General features: G+C 32.4%; 1 protein-coding gene across 1 annotated transcript in view; it reads left to right on the top strand.

Moving 5' to 3' along the window:
- The window catches only part of LOC126878495 (uncharacterized), a 66,484-nt gene extending 46,420 nt beyond the window's left edge, over nucleotides 1–20,064 (top strand). Inside the window, exon 4 of the mRNA XM_050641245.1 lies at nucleotides 16,142–20,064. Coding sequence (XP_050497202.1) covers nucleotides 16,142–16,335 — 194 coding nt within the window. The 3' untranslated portion in view covers nucleotides 16,336–20,064. The remainder of the gene's footprint in view (nucleotides 1–16,141) is intronic.
- The last annotated feature ends 2,719 nt before the right edge of the window (nucleotides 20,065–22,783 follow it).

Here is a 22,783-nt window from a genome sequence, read left to right as displayed (position 1 = left end):
GATAATTGTTTAATTGCGGCTCGCGAAAAATTTCAAATTTTAAAAATGGCTCGGACTATCAAGGAACTTGGCCACCCCTGTTATATTATTTGAGTCTTGCTTCTTAGCAGATTTTTATTCATACCATAATATGTTTTTTTGCCATTAAGTGCTAATACAATTTAGAGGATGATAGTCAGTACCATTAGAGATACTGTCATTGAAATGCTTGGAAAACGTCAGACGCTTGAGAATAAGGTGACCTGGTGGTGGTCAAACGAAGTTCAAGAAAAAAATAAAAGAGAAGAGAAAATTATATAGGCAGTCACAAGAAAATAAGCCAGACACAGATCTTCAAAACTATATGGTCGCCATAAAGGAAGCTAAAGCTAATGCAGAATCCAAAATAGTCCCTGTAACTGCCTAGTAGCTGATCTTGCTTGGTCAATCCTGGAATGTATTTCTTGATTACTCCCTGCTTTTGATATTACTTGGACTCCCAAATATTTAAAGGTTTTAGTTGTTTTTATTGTTGCAGTTCCGCAACTTTCTTGTTACTTATGGTTCTTCCCGTATAGTAGGTCAGAGAAATAAAGGTTTTGTATGTCCTTTATTTCAAGAACGTCTCTTTATAATGGCGTACTTTGTCAAACGCTTTTTAAGAATCGATAAAACATGCATGTACTTCTTGATTAACGTCTAGGCATCTTTGTGTAAGAACATTCAAACCGAAGAGACCTTGTCGAGCACCTAGTCCTTTTCTGAACCCCATCTGTGTATTACTAATATCTGACTCCAACTTTTTGACAAACTCGGTTGATGATTTTTAGAACTATCTTTAGTAGGTAGCTCATTAAAAATATTGTTAAATGTTCTGAATATTCTGTTGCATTGGATTTCTTTTTCAGTGTAACGAATGTAGACAACAGCCACTCTTGAGGTATAATACCAGTATTGTATATTGTGTTAAATAAACTGCTCGTCAAAAGTTAGGGATATAGAAAATTATGCTGATTTTCATAGTTGATTTTTTCGCCAACAGACTGATTCTGCTATTTTTTTTTTATTTTAGCCTTTTCTTTAGTATTTACACAGTTGTGCAAAGGTTTACTCAAACTTTTTTTTGTACTTATACCGGGTGGAAGAAAAAAATATGTTTTTCTTGTGTTAAGTTTGAGACACCCTGTAGGGAGAACGAGGTACAAATGTGAGTATACATCAGAATAATATTGTAGTCTTATGTTTTGTGAACATGCTGTTGTTTGAATGTCCCTGATATCTTTAGAAACAAAAAAAAATAGACGGTTTTGTAATTTAACATGTGTTTTAACCGAAACAAAAGTTTGAGACACCTTGTAGGGAGAAAAAGGCACAAAGATGAGTACACCCCGATATTATGTTGTAGTCTCATATTTTTTTAATATTTTATTTTTTTTTTAATTTTTCCGATATCTTTAATAACAAAGAAACTAGACGGTATTACTCTTTAATATGTTTTTCTATGTTTCACATGTGTGATGTGACGCATGTCGTCAGTTAAAACACATATTAAAGAGTAATATCGTCTAGTTTCTTTGGTATTAAAGATATCAGAGAAATTAAAAAAATAAAATATTCACAAAATATGAGACTACAACAAAATATCGAGGTATACTCACATTTGTGCCTTTTCTCCCTACAAGGTGTCTCAAACTTTTATTTCGGTTAAAACACATGTTAAATTACAAAACCGTCTATTTTTTTTTTTTTTTTTTATTTCTATAGATATCAGGGATTCAAAACTTATATTTAGGTTTAATTAACCTTAACATTAGCCTTCCAGTTAGCATCAGCAATCTTTTATCTTATTCTGACAAATCTATATTTAATATCTTAATCAAGTTTATAAATGATTCTAAGATAAAAATTTAAACATATCTATAACAAAATTCTGTGGCAAAAAGACGCTTTGTCTAATGCCATCTCTTTCCACACACACACACACACACACACACACACACACACACACACACACACAGATATCAGGGACATTCAAAAAACAAAATGTTCACAAAACATAAGACTACAATACGATTTCGATATATACTCCCATTTGTACCTCGTCCTCCCTACAGGGCGTCTCAAACTTAACATAAGAAAACCATTTCTTTTCTTCCACCCGGTATAAGTACAAAAAAAAGTTTGAGTAAACCTTTGCATAACTGTGTAAATACTAAGGAAAAGTCTAAAATAATAAAAAAATAGCGGTTCCGTTAATCTGTTCACGAAAAAATCTACTATAAAAAATCAGCAGAATTTTCTATATCCCTAACTTTTGACGAGCAGTTTATATGTGCAATATTATACCTATTGATTCATCATTCAAGAGCTTTAGAAATTCAGTAGGAACCATTTGCTTTTCCAGTTTTGGAATTTCTAAGTGCCATTTCTACTTCACATTTCTACGTCAATTTTGGTAATATGTATTTAAACAAATTGTTTGATTTTGATTTATCTTCTCAAATTCACTTTATCAAAGAAATATTCAAATTTGAACAACTTAAAAAGTTGTTTAAAAAAGGCCCGATACGACCAAAATATAACTATTTTCCAGTATGATACTAAAATTATAAATATACAATATGCATGCAATATGCCTATTTCTACTGGGATAACTTTGAATTCAAAACAAAAAGAACAAAAACAGTTATTGTCGTTGCTAACCTTTATGTTCAACGAACGTGAAAATGAGTATTCAAATAGTGTTTAATCAATGCTTTTTACATCAAACAGTATACCTCTAAATAATTAGTCGAATTAACACATCTAATTTCGTTTTTTCCATTTTAGTACCAGCTCATATGTTTCACAAATTAAAGAAACAAGCAACGGCTGAATACAATTAAAAAAAATTCAAAACAAAAAATTAATAAAAAAAATCAAACTACAGCCTTACTACTTAACCTAAACTTTTTTTTTGTTTACTGAATATCATTCCTATTACAAGAATTACAATTTTTCAACTTAATATTATTTAAAATTGTTATAAATTTATAAAATACAGTAGACTCCCTCTATAACGAGAACTGAAATGACGGACTAATTACCTCGTTATAAGTGGATCTCGTTATATCAGACAACAATAATATTGAAATGTTTTGATGCCTCTTACGTAGTTTATTAGGTGTCGATGGTCGACCTGAACAACGAAACTTTGTACCATCGTAAATTGCAACTTTCCTACAATATATAGGTATTCAATATGGGTCGATAGATAAACAGAAAGAAGTTTCAAAAATTGAAGAAAAAGATCTTCTGTGTAAAAGGTATATTAGTTTGAAAACCCCAATAAAGGGCTACATTAAAATACAGAACGTTTTCGCTCTAAAGAGAGCATCATCAGTGTTCTAAGCAAGCTCTACATGCTAAGCCACCAAAAATACATGGGTACAACCCTTAAAATGCCGACCAAAGGTCTTAAATTGGCATATTATTTATTAAACCCTGGCGATGGGTGAAATTTAAAAAGGTATACCTCAAGGCACCATATGACTATACCACTAGCATGTGGGTGGTTGAGTTGATTTCTCTGTCTTCACAAAGAGAAAGGTGAAAGCCAACTAAACACCAAACTAACACCTTTCTCTTTGTGAAGACAGAGAAATCAACTCAACCACCCACATGCTAGTGGTATAGTCATATGGTGCCTTGAGGTATACCTTTTTAAAAAATTCACCCATCGCCAGGGTTTAATAAATAATATGCAATATAAGACGTTTGGTCGGCATTTTAAGGGTTTTAACCCATGTATTTTTGGTGGCTTAGCATGTAGAGCTTGCTTAGAACACTGATGATACTCTCTTTAGAGCGAAAACGTTCTGTATTTTAATGTAGCCCTTTATTGGGGTTCTCAAACTAATATACCTTTTACACAGAAGATCTTTTTCTTCAATTTTTGTAATTAATAGTATACAGTCAGTTACAGGAAAATTTTTCCTTATGGATTAGAAAGAAGTTTATTGCAGGCGGTATTTATTACACCACTGTCCTCGATAATAACACAGATGTTGGGAATTTCTTTAAAGTCCCTTTTACTTTTCAGTGTCGGGACTAATGTCTATTCACGTGTGCACAAACTTTGACCATTGTTTTCTATCCTGCGCCAGTCTGCTTGCTTCTGCTACGGTTTTCCCTTTCTTTTGGATAATCTTCGCAATAGTTGTATCCCAGTTTTCTGTTGGTCTTCCTCTGTTTCTTTTTTTCTGTATTCTTGCTTCCCATACTGGTCTTACTGGTATGCTTCTTCTCATTATTTTCATGTGGCCCCACCAACTCAGTTGTTTTTCTTCGATGTATTCTAGGAGTGGTTTAGTTTTGAGCTCATCTCGTATATCGATATTTCTTATTCTGTCTCTTTTTGTTACTCCTTTCACTCGTCTTAGGTATTTCATTTCCAGTGCCTGGATCTTACTATTCATTCTTCGTGTTAATACCCAAGACTCGCATCCGTATGTAAGTACTGGTCTGTATATCGTGTTGAAGACAGTTATTTTGGTTTTTCTGGATATTTCTTTTTTATTTAAAAATTTGTTATTAATTGCATGGAATATCTTGGACGTTTTGTGAATCCTGTCTTCTATATCTCTGTGTTGTTTTCCGTTGTTTTCCACTGTTACTCCCAGGTATTGGAAGTGGTTTACCTGTTCTATTGTTTCTCCATTGATTTGGATATTTAATACGGGTTGTTCTTGTGCTATTACCATAATCTTTGTTTTGCGTGTGTTTATTTTCATCCCGTGACTATTTAATACCTCATTCCATGTTTGTAAGTTATTTCTTAGATCTTTCTCTTTATCTGCCATAACAACTACATCATCAGCAAATGCACATTCTGATATTCCGACTCTTTCTAGGTTTCGGTGACCTACATGCAGTTTTTTTAATTGTGGTATACATTCTTTCATTATTTCGTCCATAAAGATATTAAAGAGTGTAGGACTCATGACTCCTCCTTGTCTTAAGCCTTCAGATGTTTTAAATTGTTGCGATTTCATATTCTTATGCATTATATAACTCGTGTTCCTTCTATATAAACTTTTGATGGCTTCTATTAGTTTTCTATCTACCCCTCTTCTAATTAGACTGTTCCATATTGTTTGTCTTTTCACTCTGTCGAATGCTTTTTCTAGGTCGATGAAGGCTATGTACTCTTTAGTTTTAGTCAGTAGTCTTTTTTCTGTTATTTGCTTAAGTGTGAATATGTGATCTTGCACCCCTCGTCCTTTCCGGAAACCACTCTGGGCTTCTTCTAGTGTCGTTTCTATTATATTCTTCAGCTTTTGTTCTAATACTGTTTCGTATATTTTCAGTGCCGTACATAATAGTGTAATTCCTCTATAATTGTTACATTCTTTGGTATCTCCTTTCTTATGTATAGGTAGTACTACTCCCATCTCCCAGTCCGACGGTATTTCTTCTTTCTTCCATGCCTCATTGCATATTTCTCTGAGCAGTTTCCTACCTTCCGGTCCCATATATTTTAGCATTTCTGGTGTTATTCTATCATGTCCAGGAGATTTCCCATTTTTAAGTTTCTTTATTGCTGTTTCTATATATTCGTTTGTTATTTCTTCTGTGTTTTCTTCCTGTTCTCTTCTTTCTTCATTTTCTTCGTTGTTTTCTTCTCTGTTTACTTCATTACTAGTTAGTAGTTCTTGAAAGTATTGCTTCCATCGTTCCATTATGTTTTGATCATCTGTTATTATTTTTCCATCTATCTTTTATTCTTGTATCTCTTGTTGGTTTGTCTATTCTTATATTTTTCATTGTTCGATAAAAAAGTTTCTGGTTTTCTTTACTATTGTATTCCATCTGTTGTCCGAATTGTATCCATGTCTTTTCTTTTTCTATTTTTATCATGTCTCTTACTTTCTTTCTTTCTTCTTTGTATCTATCGTAATTTTCCTCGGTTTTGTTCCCTAAATATTTTCCCCATAGTTTCTTCTTCATTTTTACATGGTTTTTGATTTCGTCATTCCACCAGCTCGTTTGTTTAGTTTTGTTGTTTTTCCTGTATACCCCGCACGTTTCTTTTGCCGTTTCCGTTAATATATGTTTAAGTAGTTGCCATTTTTCTTCCAAATTGCTGTCTTGTATTGATCTCATCAAATTTGATATTTTTAAGTTTGTCAGTTCTTCATATTTTTGAGCTATTTGTTTGTCTCTAAGCTTGTAGTTTTTAATTGTTTCGAACTCGATCTTTTTTCTATTTTCTGTTGCTCTCGTTTGGGGTTCTATCCTATTTTTTATTTTGGCTTCCAATAAATAGTGGTCGTTGCTTATTTCAGGTCCTCTTCTAACTCTAACGTCTTGGAGTGCCCTTCTATTATTGCGTTCTATCAGTATGTAGTCGATTATTGATTTTTCCGTTTCTCTTGGTCCTTGTCTTGTATATTTATGGATATTTTTATGCTCGTAGTGTGTGTTTGTTACTATTAGGCTATTTAATTCACAAAATTCTATTAATCTTCTTCCATTGTTATTTCTTACCTCCTCGCCATATTTTCTAATTACATCAGATGTCGACATATCCTTGGTTCCTACTCTACCATTAAAATCTCCAATGATAAAAATTTTTCTTTTACTGTTTTCTACGGCTATGTTCAGGTCTTCCCAGAATTTGTCCTTTATTTCCTTTTTATCATTTTCATCTGGGCCATACACCCTGATTATGGTTAGGTTTTCTTCCCATTCATCCTTCCTTAGATACAATAGCTATTATTATCACAAGCTACAACTCATACTATCAAATTTAACAAGGTAGATTGCTCATTATATTTTGTGGTTTGCGCCTGATAGAAAAAGCTTCCCCATATTTTTTGTCTATTGTTACTTTTCCCGAGTTATGTATTTTGATTTCACTTATGTATGCCATTGTGATTCTTCTACTAGGTAGTCATCGCTCCCTTGATTATTTGTTCTATCTGTTTATTCCAAGTCAGATTCAAGTCTAATTTGACCCAAAGCATTTTTTGGCAGTACAATTACTCACTAGATTTAGATTTGTACCATTCAAGTTTAGTTAGAGGAACTAATCTCTCCAAACTCCTTCTGATCGTAAATTTCATTAATTTTAGACTTTTGGGGCCTGGGGCTTATGTTAGCCCCTACATTTGAAGTCCATTCTGAAATTACAGTCAGAGCCTGTTGCATTCTATCTCTGAGTGTACTATTAAATTTGTGGGCTCAGATGACCAAATCATCCGCAAAGCTCAAGACACGATGTCTGTCGTTGTTGAGTCTAGCTATCAGCCCATCCATGACCAGATTCTACAAGAGAGGAGGACAAGAGGAGCCTTATGTGCGGGATACTTGTGCTGACACGGTGGCTGTATTTCCTATATAATATTACACACAATTAAACTTATATGGAATCACTATGTATTTGAAAGCAATATTTTTTTTAAACTTGTTATTGTTGCGAAGAATAAAGGTTTTTATTGAAAATAAACAAATCCATAAGACAATCAAATAGTACAGCTCGGTACGGTATAGGTTATTTGCTTGAGTTGCAAATTGAACGAAAATAAATAAACTAACTTTTGCGTCCAAAAACGAAAATATGCCTCATGTGGGGTTATAGAAATTACAACGGGGAAAGATATTGGTCTTGTGGAGAAAGTAATGTTCTCAGAGGGACATAGCTGTAGAGCTATGCGTAACACAAGGCGTTCTGTCCAAAACCTATACTAGGTAACACGAACTTAGCTTAAAAATAAAGCAAGGGAAAATCGCCAAAAAGTAATAATGGCTCGCCACGATCGTTTAATGGTCCAATCAGCTGGAAGATACCTACCCATTTCTTACCTTCAGCTCCAAAGGCAGCTTTTGGAAGCTACAGGTGTAGCTACAGGTGTTTCAGTTGAAACGATAAAAAGAAGAGTTCGTGTCAAGAAGTATACAGCAGGAGACAGTTATGGGTTCCTGAGGTATCCAAGCAGCACAAGATTGATCCCCTAAATTGGTGTCTTCACCACAAAACTGGAACATTGGGAATTGACAAAATGTGCTATTTTCAGAAAAAGTGAGGATTTGACACTCACTTGGAAGACAAGCAAGAACGAAAACTGTCAGATCTGTTCACAAATATACAAAGGGAAGTGTAATGTTCTGGAGAGGAATTGTGATCCGTAGAAAAACTCCTTTAATTTTCATCCAATCAACTTTAGCTGCTTACAGGTATGTTGATAACCTGTAGTTAGGCTCTGGAGAGGTGCAACAGGAGAAAATTTAATTTTAATGCGTGATAATGGACCTCCACATACCATTAGAGTGACTAGAGACATAATTGAAGCCGAAGGTATCCCTTATTTGAAGTGGCCTGCTTGCTCACCCGAGCTTAACCCTATAGAGTATTTAATATTATTATATATAAAACCAGTTGGTTTCCTGTTATGCTATCGTCTATTTTTTTGTGGACACGTTCATGGATCACTCTCAAGAAAACTTTTGAAACATGGTTAATCAACTGGTTATAGAGTTATTTAATTTGGCTTTAACATTTGGGCAGATTTGTACGTATTAGTGGAAATCATAACATTATTGCAAAATTATTTTCTTCCTCTGAATTAAACATGTTATTTTTTTATTATCCTTCGCAAAATGACGAAGTGCTAAAAGTAATAAAAATAGTTTGTCAACATCAACATATGTGTAATCTTGTAAATTTTTAAGTTTTTGAAACTCCTTATCACTTTTTACCTTTAGTCACTCGTACATAATAGCGATAAAATTATCATAGTGAAAGACTCATTTGCCACTTAAAATAGTGCCTCTGACTAATATGATTTTAATGTAAACAAATCAATCATATTCACTCAATCATATTTTGATATATTGGGAATGTGTCATGTTGAAAAGTTTTCTTCATTACATTCCTTCTGCTATCACTAGTGGCAATCTTAACGGCCATTCTTATTTTAATAACTTGAAATAATAATAATAAAAAAATGGCTCTTCCAACACTACGTTTACTTTTTATGTTTAAAACTATTATTGGTTTTAGGTTTCCCTCATTAATACACTTCAATTTTCTTTTCACTGTTAATGTAACTATATCAATGTGTATTATATATTTTCAAAAACCTTATTACCACATAGTGGTGTAGGACGACAATACCTTATAAGACAATACAAAAACATCTCAATATTAATATCAAACTTAATCTTAAACTTAACTAACATTCTGCTATATGTTTACATTATGTACAAATTTGTCACATATTTCTTATTTCTAGCCAGCGTCCTTGCTTCTATTCATGTTGTTCCATTTTTTTGAATATTTTGCCTAGTGCTCTATCCCATGTTTGTCGTTGTCTACCTTTCTTCTTTCTTCTTTGCGTTTTTAATGCCAAATTTCTTTTACCGGCTTTGTATGATCCATTATCTGAAGATGACCCCACCAACTTCTTTCTATAATATCTTCTAAGATTGACTCTATTTTCAAATCTTCTCTTATTTTAGTGTTCCGTAGTCTACCTCTTTTGGCAACTCCTTGAACTCGTCTAAGGTATTTCATTTCTACTGCCTGTATTTTACTCTTTTGTCGTTCTGTTAGTACCCACGAGTCGCAACCAAAAGTTCAGTCCTATATATTGACTTGAACACATTAATTTTTGTTTTTAAACATTAATTGTTGTTTTTAAATAGTTAAAACTTCTTTCCTTGAAAATAAAGCTTATTTAAAAAATATATAATGAGAAATTGAAAAATAGCCTTAAAAGTTACCAAAAATCGTTATGAGTTAGAAAACTTTTAAGAATTATCTTGCTTAAAATTAGTCCTAGAACCTTCTACAATAGAGATAGTTTTTAAATTAAATAATTTTTCTTTCTATTAAATACAAATACATTGCCTATATCTAAAGGGAAATATAAGGGAAATATAAATAACAGGAAAAAAATAGGCAAAAATGATGTGAGTTGAGAGCTTTGAAAAATCGTATTTCTGATACTATGAATGCTAAAGACTTCTATCGAACGTCATTTTAAAGAGGAAGGATAGAAGTTTTTTTCTGTGAAGAAATGCCTATACCTATACCTCCGTAGAAAATAGTTATGGGTTAAAAAATCGCGTTTTTTCGTATTTTTGGTTCGTTTTTTAAATATATTTTTGTTAAAAAAATTATTTTTGACTTTAGAAGGGGACATTTCTACAGGAAATTCAATTTTAATCAACTTGCTGTAGATGTATATGTACGGAAAGGAAAGTGAATAGAATTCTAGTTAAAAAAACTGAAAAATGAACTAATTTGCCCCTTTCTCACATACGCACCTTTTTAAATGGTTAAACTCCGCGGTTTTTTCATATTTGGAGGTTCATTGACTATATGAAACAATAAAACCCCTTCAATCGTTGTAGTTCCGTTTATCCCTTTTTGGACATAAATATATTTTATACCTTGGTATTTTAATACCTTGGGCATAATATGACAGGGTAAATAGATAATTCTTTTGAAGAAAAATTGAAGCTGCTTACTACATTGGAATATATCGATAGTGATGATGTAATTGTTCTGGTAATATTTTTAAAATCATCCATTTAAAATTTTTTTTGGTCATTTGATTTTGAAGTTATTAAAAAGCCAAAAACAGGATTACTAAATGTGTTATGTTGAATTATTCTTCTTCCTCTTTAAGTTACGTCTCCCAATCAGAGGTTGAATATCATCATCACTATCTTTACTCTATCTACTTCTGCTCTGAAAAGTTCTATAGAACGGTGTTTAAATCAGTCCCTTAAATTCTTCAACAATGACACATGCCATTCTCCTTCTTCCTGTACTCCTTCACCCTCTTATCTTTCCTTGTATTATCAGTCTTAGCATTTCATATCGCTGTGCCCTCATTACGTGTCTCAGATATTGCAACTGTCTTATTTTTATTGTGTTTATTGTTTCGTACTCTTTGCCCATTTCCCGCAATACTTCAGTGCTCGTTTTGTTCTGTGTTCCTGCTATTCTAAGCATCCTCCTGCAACAGCACATTTCAAATGACTAGTTCTTTATGTGTTCTTGCTTCAGTGTCCAGCTTTCAAGTCCATATTGTAATATCGAGAACAAGTAGCATCTCAAAGATCTTACTCTCAGTTCTAATCTAAGGTCTTTGTTGCCAGGGCAGCGTTTAGGTCAATTGACGCCCTAGGCAATTCTCTAGTAGCCGCCCTTCAAACATGTACCATTTTTGCGAAAAAAAAAATGCAAGCAGAATTTTTTATTTAAATAAGAATACACTAAAAATGGATTTAAACTAGGATGCTTATATACCTATAACAGAAAAAATCGTCACTCCAGTTCGATCACATCAGAGAATACTTAAAAAAAAGACTTTTCAAAAAAAAATTTTCTTAACAAAATCGACAAATTGTTAACACGTTCTTGCGTCATACTTGATGGGAAATTATTTTTAATTCTTGACATTTTCGAAAATGACCTTTCAGCGGACACCTTGGCAACTGGGATGCACAAATAAATGTGCAAAGCAAATACAAAATTAGGGAAATAGTCCTGTCGCCAGGGGGGGGGGTACAACGGCCTCCTTTATTCAGATGGAGTTACCCAAGTATTTTTTATGTATTTTGACCCGTAGAACCAGTGGTGTCATGGTGTGGGAACGCCGTTCCCACACTGGTTAAGAAAAGAAAAAAATAAATAAATAGAGAATTTGGGTTTTGTAAACAAAAATTACCAGTGCGTTCCTGCACTGCTAATTTTGCCATGACACCACTGCGTAGAACACGAATTTTTTGGGTAACAGTTGATCCGGATGTCGGTAAGATTGTTATAAACAAAGAACTTGAGGAATTACATAACATAGATTTCTCGCAAAACAAAACATTTTTCTGTATTTTTTGGGTCATTATAAGCAAAAAATGTTCTTACAAGTTTTTTTTCGTAGGATGCATAGTTTTCGAGATAAACGCGGTTGAACTTTCAAAAAATCTAAAAATTGCAATTTTTGAACCCGAATTCTTTTTTAACCCACATTTTGATTAAAAGGTAAAATAGCAATTCTGCTTACCGCATTTGAAAGTTCAAGTCAAATTATATCGGTTTTGATTATTTGCATTGTTAAAAATTTATTTTTTTTATTGTTAAACAAAGCTCTAAACACATAGTGCTTGACTGATGTTTTTAATGATCTCCCATATAAAATCTAACGAGTATGTAGAATAGGTTACAAGTGCAAGCGAGGCTATTTCTACGTAGAATGCATTAAAACGCATGTATTAGGCACGGGAAACACTATGTGTTTATAGCTTTGTTTAACAATAAAAAAAATAAATTTTTAGCAATGCAAATAATCAAAACCGCTAAATTTTGACTTGAACTTTCAAATGCGGTAAGCAGAATTGCTATTTTATTTTTTTAATCAAAAGTTATTCGGGTTCAAAAATTGCAATTTTTCGATTTTTTGAAAGTTCAACAGCGTTTATTTCGAAAACTATGCATTCTACGAAAAAACTTGTAAAAACATTTTTTGCTTAGAATAATCCAAAAAATAGAACAAAATCTTTTGATTTGCGAGAAATCGCTGTTATGTAATTCCTCAAGTTCTTTGTTTATAACAATCTAATCGACATCCGGATCAACTGTTACCCAAAAATTCGTGTTCTACGGGTCAAAATACATAAAAAAAAACTTGGGTAAGTCCATCTGAATAAAGGAGGCCGTTGTACCCCCCCTGGCGACAGGACTAAAAATACCTTTCAATCCACTTAGTGCAGTTACTGAATGTTTTCACCTTCGATTTCGTTGAACCTCCATCGATTTTCATGAAAATTCGTGAGTAGTTAAGTAGTTAGAGAATAGCTCAAGGAACAAAGGTGACATGATGCCAACTTGCTCTTTTACCGTGGTGGTGGATGCCACCCCTTCTCAGGGGTGAAAATTATTATTTTTTAAATAATACCATAAATCGATAGAGACACAAATTATAAGCAAAATTTGTTATATAAAGGTATTAATATAAATCACAATTTTTTGAGTTATTAAAGATCAAATATTTTATTTTTTCGTAAAAAATGCATGTTTTAAAGCTGTTTTTCACGTACAACTCAAAAACTATAAGCTTTTACAAAAAAGTTATAATTACCAAAATTAAAGATAATAAAAATCTGAATACACTCCTTACTTAAAGAACTAAACCAATGTTAATTCAAAGTGAGCTATGGGTAATTGAATGTATATTTTTTCCGACGAGTACGCAAATCTAAGTATGTATTCAAGCTTAAATAACGGGAAAACGATGCATTTTATAAAATATACCTGTAAAATATAATGATTTCAACAATTTTGACCGGTTTAGAATTCATATTTTTGAAAAAAAGATATAATTTAAAAAAAATCAGAATTTTTAAAATTATTGTAATTTTCATTTTCTTTTGATCATAACTCCAAAAATTATGAATATACGTAAAAAGTGATATATGTATGTATAACCAAATTTTAGTTTTTCTGTATCAAATATTTTATTTTTTTACTATTTCTGTAGGGTAATAAATAACCGAGATAGAAACGTTTAAAGCTTAAATTTTGCTGCGAGAACTATGTAACCGGGGCCATTCAACCTTTTATTTTTAAAATAGTAAGGGGTTCAACGTGGTTTAATAGCTATTAAAATTAACTTTCAAATTGTTTTTAGGCAAACCTGATGTCGTAAAAATTAACGGAGTTATTTAAAAAAAAACTAACTATTTTGGAAAAACTTTTAAAAGATAGATTTTGAAAAATATTTGGTGCATAAATTTTAATGCTATCAATTTGTTCGGGGGCTCATTTTATAGATATTTGTAAGTACTTTGACAAATGTTTAATAAGGTTATGTTATAAAATGCATTATTTTCCCTTTATTTAAGCTTGAATAGGTACTTAGATTTGGGTACTCACCGAAAAAAATATACATTCAGTCAATTATTATAACTTACTTTTGGTTAACATTAAAAGGTTTTTCCAGTAAGGAGTTTATTTCATTTTTTTATTAGCTTCAATTTTGGTAATAATAGCTTTTTGGTAAAATCTTATAGTTTTTGAGTTATTTATGAAAAATCGGTTAAAAACATGCATTTTTCTCACGAAAAATTAAAATCTTTGATCTTTAATGACTCAAAAAGTTTTGATTTATTTTAATAACTTTATGTAACAAATTTTGCTTAGAATTTGTCCCTCTAATTGAATTGGTGAATCTAATTTTGGGGATATTTTTAATAAAATAATTTTCACCCCCGAGAAGGGGTGGCATCCACCCCCAGGGTAAAAGCGCAAAGTGGATGCATTCATGTATGAATGATGTATCTTGATCGTCTTTATTTTGTATCAGATTTTCAGCTTCTTTAATAATTTCTTCATTGCTTAATTTTGGCAAATCTGCTAATAACACGAAAACGTTGATAAATAAGTCGATAAGATTCCAGACGTCTATTCAGGTGTCTTATCAGAGTGTCGATTGTAATATAGAATGTGTGGATTTTCATCTCATCACTAGCTGAAAAGTTTAGTTCATCATTGGCCTCCTCGTCAAATTGAATTTTTCTTTTTCTTATTTCTTTATTATTTGGGCACAATTTTTTGGCTTCCTTGCGGTAAAGTAATTTGAAAGAGCTTCATACTCTTTAATGACAGAACCCAGATCCATAATTTTTATATACAAATATTTTTTGTACAGTATTCTTGCCGCCCTCTCATAATGTGCCGCCCTAGGCAACTGCCTATATTGCCTAATGGACAAAGCTGCCCTGTTTGTTGCAGATAATTGTTTTTAATTTTACAAACGCATTTGATACTATTTCTATCCTGGCCCTTGTTTCTGTTCTTTGATGATTATTGTCTGAAATCCAGTATAGCGGTACGCTTTAATTACTATTTTTGCTAATTTTATTTTCTTAATTTTTAATAACTTTTCTCAAAACGAAATAATATGAGTCATATAAATTCACATGTAAGATACAAACCAGATGCTAAGAAGGGCACGGTTTTACGAAACGAAATGCATCCTTAACCATATGTTTTGGCGTGTTCAGTTTAATAAACTGAATTCCCCATAAATTAATTACCTTATCAGACCTTATGTCAATAACTCACTTTTACCATGCATTCGAAAACATTTCCTAAAACTGCAGAAATGTTTCAACTTTTAAACGCCAGATCTAAATAATTTATTGCCTTTCTGGTCAGATGGTAGAAACACAAACACATTAGCGTATGTGGTTTCTTTCAGCCACTCAGTTGGTTGCCACACCCCAGCAGGCATCGGCTAGCTGGGCCGAAACAATAACAAACCCTCTTACGAGATGTATAAGCAAAACACCTTTTTTTACCAAAAATAAATAAGTATATTATTGACAATTGTTTGAGTTTTAATTAATATTATTTTATATAATTGTTTCCGTCAACACACTCACCAAACGGAATACCAGGTTCCTACGTATCAACCTTATCAACCTTTTCTCTCAGTACATTTCCCAAATGTATGTTTGTATATTTGTTCTCATAGTTATTATCATGTATTTGGTCTTTTTTATGTTCATGTTTATTCCATAGTTTTCACAGAAACTGTTTTTGTTTAGTAATAATTGGAGTTATTCAGCAGAGTTTATCATAATTACGGTGTCATCTGCATATCTTATTTTGTTAATATATCTTCCATTTATAATTATTATTTATTATTATGATTTAGCCATACGACCCTCACTCCCTCTAAGCGGAAAATTCACTCATCCCATATACCTACGATATCAAAAGGATTGAGCTCTGGTAGGACTTTTCCGTGTTATCGAGCCCTAGGTGACTTGGTACGTATGCAGGAGTATCTCCCAAAGCTTCCTGGTCTTCCAAAACTTCCTAATACAGATTTCTGCATGGTCTTATAGAGATGTTCATTCAGATCCAGCTTTTTTATGTTTTCTAGGAGGTTCTTCGGAATGACTCCAGTAGTGATTTGCACAGTACTCTCTTGATTATAAACCGCTGAAAAGTGAATTTAACTAACAGCAGATTTTAATTGACACTATCAGTTTGACGTTTATTTGGCATATGCTCGCTTACAGTTATGTTATACTTATATATTTTCATATATCATAAATATTTTTTCATTATTCCTGTTTAATTCAAAATTTTATTTATTTTTAGAAAAAGTTGGCACATGGCGTTGGAACATGAGTGGCACGTGGAAAACTATCCTCATCATTGGTGGAGGTGTATTAATTCTTTTTATTTTTACTGCAGGCTACCAAACTTGCGTTTTACTTCATGTCATTTTTTGCGACAAAGAGGTGAAGACTGTAAAGGAGAAGAAGTACAGAAGATTAGAGGAAGAAGTTTAAAGGCTTTTGTATATCTAAACCAAAAAATATATTGTTGTGATATTAGTTTGTAGTTGTTTTATGTATTAAAAATACAATATGGCGAACTACCATGGCTGTTTGTAAAGGCAATATTCTAATACAATATGAATATCCGAAAAAGTATATTGTTACTTTTAATAACAATTTTTACCTTCTTCTTGTCTCAGTTTTGCACAAGAATTCATGAAAATAATAGGACCACTTCACCAAATCTTGAATACAATACGACATAAAACGTAAATGAGCTGTCTAAAAAAGCTGTACTATCAATAATTTTCAAACGAAGTATAAAATAGTTTTCGTTATCTTTGGTACCGCTAACCTTTTGCTTTTTGGGATATTTAAATTACCAGAATAAATCGCCTTATAGACTGTCAAAGAATATGAGATGTTACACTTTGTACGTCACTTTCTAATTCACTTGTTATTTGATACAACTTAGAGATACAGATTTTAAAAATAAGCAACTGCAGAATATATTTAAAACTTGAAATTATGTTGCCGTGAAACGGCATCTCGTAACGCAACAGTTTGTAACGGCGACACTTCGTAACTATAACTATTCGTAACGGCATAATTCGTAACGTGAAAATTGAATTTTTCTTAATGTGAAAACTAATTTTAATTACAGTTGTAATTGAAATTACGTTTATCAATTTAACGAACCAGCATCAGAATAAACATTTTTAACAAATTTCATATTTCGTGAAGAAATAATATTTTGAAAAATTGTGTCTTAAATTAAATATTATCTACCTGAAAAGTAATTTTACTACTTTGAAGTCATAATTCATGATAAAAAATAAAAAAAATTCTTTAAATGTCACATTTGTGTTACCGTTACGGATTAACTGTTACCATCTCTGGGATTACGAACTGTTGCGTTACGAGATGTCATGGAACAGTATAAAATATAAAACGTAATAGGGCATATACTAAAACCACAATAAAGATGCACTATACTAAATTTACAATCAAGATGCAGTAGAAATAAACAAACCAAGACACGTTAAATGCTACTAGGAGCACTCCCAAATCATAATTTACAATGTATATACATTGTAAATTCCAAATAATGATTTCCAAAGTTTATACATTGTAAATTATGATTTGGTAGTGCTCCTAGTAGCATTTAACGTGTCTTGGTTTGTTTATTTCTAGTGCATCTTTATTGTGGTTTATTGTGCACACACAATAACTTGAGATAAAATTTTGCTACATAATTTTTCGTTTATTTTTATTGCCTGTTATAATAATATGTGATCTTGTGCTGTAGTTGCTTACTTTTATTGACAGAACTGAATGTGAGTGGATTTACGTTTTATGATGATGTAACCATTGCAATTTATAAACTGTAGATCCATATCTTTTGTTACTTATTGTAAAGACATAAGATTTATGTTATATTAGAGATACCTAAGGTGTCACTGCCATAATTTATAAAAACAGATGTATACAGGACAAATACCTATGAACTTAAAGCTGCCATGATGTATTAGCTTTTTGATACTATTCGTCACCTTTTTATATATTTTGTCGTATTTCTCTATATAATTTCTATTTTATTTTCTTCCATGTTTTCATGTAATAGTTAACTGATCAATATCTACATATATAAAGTCCTTTACATTTATCTAATCTTTCATTTAATGCGGATGTTTGTTATTGATATCTATTTTTTCACGGAAATAAAAGGCTATCGAACACTGAGTTTTATTAAATCTTGCCCAAGTATAATTTCGCTCGTAGAGCATCTTCAGGGGCATTTCGGATGGTAGTTCGGGGAAAAGAGGAAGGTATCCTCGAATGTCATTAACATTTGTCTGAATGGTGGCAACTTAAATTAACATATAACAAATAATTAACATGCACTAGGACTAGACGAAGGACAAACAGAAAATGGGATTGCCGGTACTTGGGTACTACCACATTTTGAAGATGGAGGTCCATGGTAACTCTATTTTGAATTAAATTGCCACCATTCAGACAACTGTTAATGACATTCAAGGATACCTTCCCTTTTTGACGAAATGCCCCTGAAGATGGTCTAGCAGCGAAAGTATAATTGGGCAAGATTTAATAAAACTCAGTGCTCCATATCTGCCTTTTATTGTCGTAAAATTCGTATATTCGAGCATTCAACCACTTCCTATATCTATTTTTGTTTATCTAACATCTCATCAATAGCAAAATTAAAGTTGAAAATAATCAAAACAAATATTAATAAGGAAAGAAAAAGAAAACATGGAACATCGATAAATTAAAAAGATAAGAAACAAAACAATAGTATACAGAAGAAACTAAGAAGACCCAACGATGAAGATATAGAAAAATAATTGAACAACATAATAGAACGTACAGAACAAATCATAGGACTCTAAGAAAACAAAAAATCGTAGCATCAGCATCTAAGTGAAAGAACGAATAACTAGAACAATACCAAATGGAAAAGAAAAAAAGTCACGAAACTTTCTAGAATGCAACAATTAATATAAATCAAAACGACAACAAGATACTGTTTGACTATGCATATAAAAAAAATAATATAGTACCAAAAAACCATAACAATAAAGGAAAACGATTGTGAAGAACATTTTACGGATCTATACAAAATCAGCCAAGTGACATAAATGCAGAAGATGAATAAGAGATAATAGAGATAATAAAAAGCTAGAAGAAAAAATACTTCTAACCTTGATACGAGAAGCTAAGAACAGATGACTAATACTCAATTAGAATGAAAAACATAAGTACAACACAACAGTACTGCATAGTGCGATCACCATCAAAATCTGCAGCCCTCATCTGCTGTCCGTAGGTAAAGAGTACCATATCGACACATACAATATAGTAAATTCGCAAAATAGGAAAATTTGTCCTGTACACACTGTTTCATTGTTAAAAACTGCTCAAATAGTGCCTTACTGACTTTGAAATAAGATGATAGTTAGTTTTATGTCCATTTTTTTCATTAGATACTTCTTTATGAATTTGGAATAGATATTTAAAAACATGGTCTTAAATCAATCTAGAAAGAGACAACATCTGGTTTAAACATCCTTTTTTATTTTCATTGTGCCTGTTCTAAAGGTCAGCTTAGTTAACAACTTTTTAATTTCTGCTTTTTCTGGACACAATTAATTTTCGTTTCAATTTCTTCTTTTTCTGTCCGTTCTTTATTTAATCCAACCTTCTCTTGGCCTTCCACTGTTTTTCTCCCATGATTCTTGTCTTTGGAATATTTTTATATTAAAATTATTCAATGGCCATACTTCCGTTTTTGTTATTGAAATGATTTATTACATTCTATTCAGTTTTCTAAATTACTATGAAAATGTTAAATACAGTTAAATGTAGTAACACTATACTAAAATCACAATAAAGATGCACTAGAAATAAACAAACCAAGACACGTTGAATGTTACGGGGGGCACTCCCGAATCATGATTTGCAATGTATAAACTTAGTAAATCATGATTTGGGATTTAAAATGTATATACATTGTAAACCATGATTTGGGAGTGCTCCTCGTAATATTCAACGTGTATTGGTTTGTTTATTTCTAGTGCATCTTTATTGTGATTGTAGTATAAGTATATCACCCCGCTGAATCAACGCCAAAAGTTTTTAGTGTTTTTTAATATAATTACTTTTTTTTGTTTGTGTGATGAATAATTTTTATTGTAATCATCGATTATTTGAAATAATCTATTGATCGTTTTTATATAAATAAAAATATTTTAATAAATAAAAAATAAAAAAAATTATGACGGTATTTTATTTTTCCAAATTCTGCGTACCTATTTGATAAAATGAGAAAAGAGAAATTCTAAAACCCACAAACTAACAGTGCACCTAAAATAAGCAAATAACGTAGGCGACTTAGCAAAGTAAAGTTATACGAGATGGACAAAATGTCTTCTTCTTTTAATAGGACTATATCCTGTTTCTTCTGTTGCAGTCTCTGCTGCGATCCGGAGCTCCAACTCTCGTACCATCGTTTTTTGGGTCTTCCTATGGGTCGTTTGGTGTTGGGCTTCTGTGTCTTCGGCCATTTCGCCATACGTTCAGGGTCCATCAGATCTACATGGTCTCCACATGCGTCGTCGTGCTCTTGTCCATCTCACTACATCCTGAATGCCTAGCTCTCTCAATGTGTCTTCGTTTCGTATTCTATCTCTAAGTGTGATACCTCTTATGGATCTTAGGATTTTCATCTCTGTTGTTCTCATTATTTGTTTGGCCTTTGTTGTCTCGGCCCTTGTCTCAGCTGAGTATGTCAGTATGGGTCTAAGACATATCTTATAAATGCGGACTTTGCTTTCGGTGCTTATATATTTATTCCGCCAGATTATATCCCTCAGGAAACCAGATATTCTCGCTGCTTTCATTTCCTGCTGTTTTGTTTCTTGCCAGAGATGCCTGTCGCTAGATATTTCCACACCCAAGTATCTATAATCCATTACATGTTCGATTATATTGTCGTTCAATACTCATTTACATCAAAGGACAAAATGTACAGATTATTAATGGAAACAAATCGGCTCATTTTTCAAGCAGATCCACTCAAAATGTTCGGCTCTGTCGAAGCTCTCTTCCCACAATTTTAAATACGAAATGCAGCGGTCTAAAAAAGCGCGAACGCCACTCATACAGTTTTCGACATTTATGAAATCTTTCAATTTATTTATGCGTTATTTAGGTGCTTGTGGAAGAAATTTGCTTGCTATCCTGTTTTGAAGATTAGTTTTTAATCTTGTCAACCACATCTACATCTGTATCTGTCGCAGTTGAGTTAGTCTTCTCCATAGACTCAATGGTTTTGTTGAATATATTTAACTGCCCCTGTCCGAGCACAAACTAAAAGTAAATTGCTCGAATTTTTATTGTGAACTGTTGCAATGCGAGAAGGCAGTTTACTTGAGCAATAAAATAAGATTTTGGGTGTCCAGAAACTCTACCGACAAACGAAGACTGGAGATTCCTCAGATAATTTTAAGACAGTTTACCCCAATTCCTCTAGTCCGAAAATGCTTCCTAAAGGAGCTAGAGCTATTTGACGATGGCGTGTGGTAATTAGTTCTTCTTAAATATCTCCAGAACGCCTCTATTTAGAAAAATGAAAATTTACACACATATTTATCTTCCAGGGATAAATCGATTCCATCCATTGCAAATGTCTAGTACCGGTCATAGGTGTCCGTTTTGGGTAAGGCAACAGTTATATTATCGCATAACTTTTTTGTTTTTAATTTTTAGGCATTTTTGAGTCTGAATTATTAAAACGTAAGGTAATATGGTACTAAAAGGTACTCTTACTTTAAGTCGATAGGATACACCGTTTTCTAGAAAAATCGATGTGAAAATTTTTCGTTTTTTTTAAATATCAAAAAAAACTATTTAGAAAAACGAAAACTGGTACGTTTATTTATATTCCAGAGATGAATCGATTGCATTAATTGCGAATTTCTAGTACCGGTCCTATGCGTCCGTTTTGGGTAGGTCAACGGATATTTTATCGCATATACCATTTTTGTCTTCAATTTTTAAGAATTTTTGACACTAAATTATTAAATTATGAGGTATTCTAGTACATACTAAAAGTTACTCTTGCTTTAAGTTAGTAAAATACACCGCCTTTTTTTTACTTAAAGCAAGAGTACCTTTTATTACTAGAATACCTCACAATTTAATAATCCAGTATCAAAAATCCTTAAAAGTTCAAGACAAAAAAGTTATGCGATAAATTAACCGTTGCCCCACCCAAAACGGACGCCTGTGACTATTATTAGAAATTCACAATGGATGGAATCGATTTATCTCTGAAAGATAAATATGTGTACCAATTTTAGTTTTTCTAACTAGAAGCGTTCTGGAGGTATTTAAGAAAAACTAACTAAAAGACGCCATCTTCAAAGAGCTCTAGCTCCCTTAGGAAGCATTTTCGGACTAGGTGCATTTGGTTAAATTGTCTTAAAATTATCTGAGAAATCTCCTATCTTCATTTGTCGGCAGATTTTCTGGACACCCTGTATATTATTAAACTATTGGCAGCAGACCCTTTTTAATGGTCATTTGTTATTCCCCATAAGGACCTATATACTTATACCTTCTTCTTAAAGTGCCCTCTCCTCAATTAAGGTTGGCTACTACAAACTACAATTTCAAACTCTTGTGTATCTTCAGCTGTTCTAATTAGCTATTCAAAATTTAGTCCTGTCCATTGTCGGATGCTTCTTAGCCACGATAATCTTTTCCTTCCTAGTCCTCAGTGGCGTAACAAACTCCGTCGGGCTCTCCCCGCAGAATTGGAAATGGGGCCCCCTTTAAAAAATTACTAAATGCGACATGTGTAACAAATACCTATATGTGTTACAGCCCAGTAAATCAACGTAAAATACGGCGATACTTCTGTAACGTCGATAGT

Source organism: Diabrotica virgifera, chromosome 10 (assembly GCF_917563875.1).
Source record: "Diabrotica virgifera virgifera chromosome 10, PGI_DIABVI_V3a".
NCBI classification, from domain to species: Eukaryota; Metazoa; Arthropoda; class Insecta; order Coleoptera; family Chrysomelidae; genus Diabrotica; species Diabrotica virgifera.
This window is presented reverse-complemented; position numbering and strand designations above follow the sequence as displayed.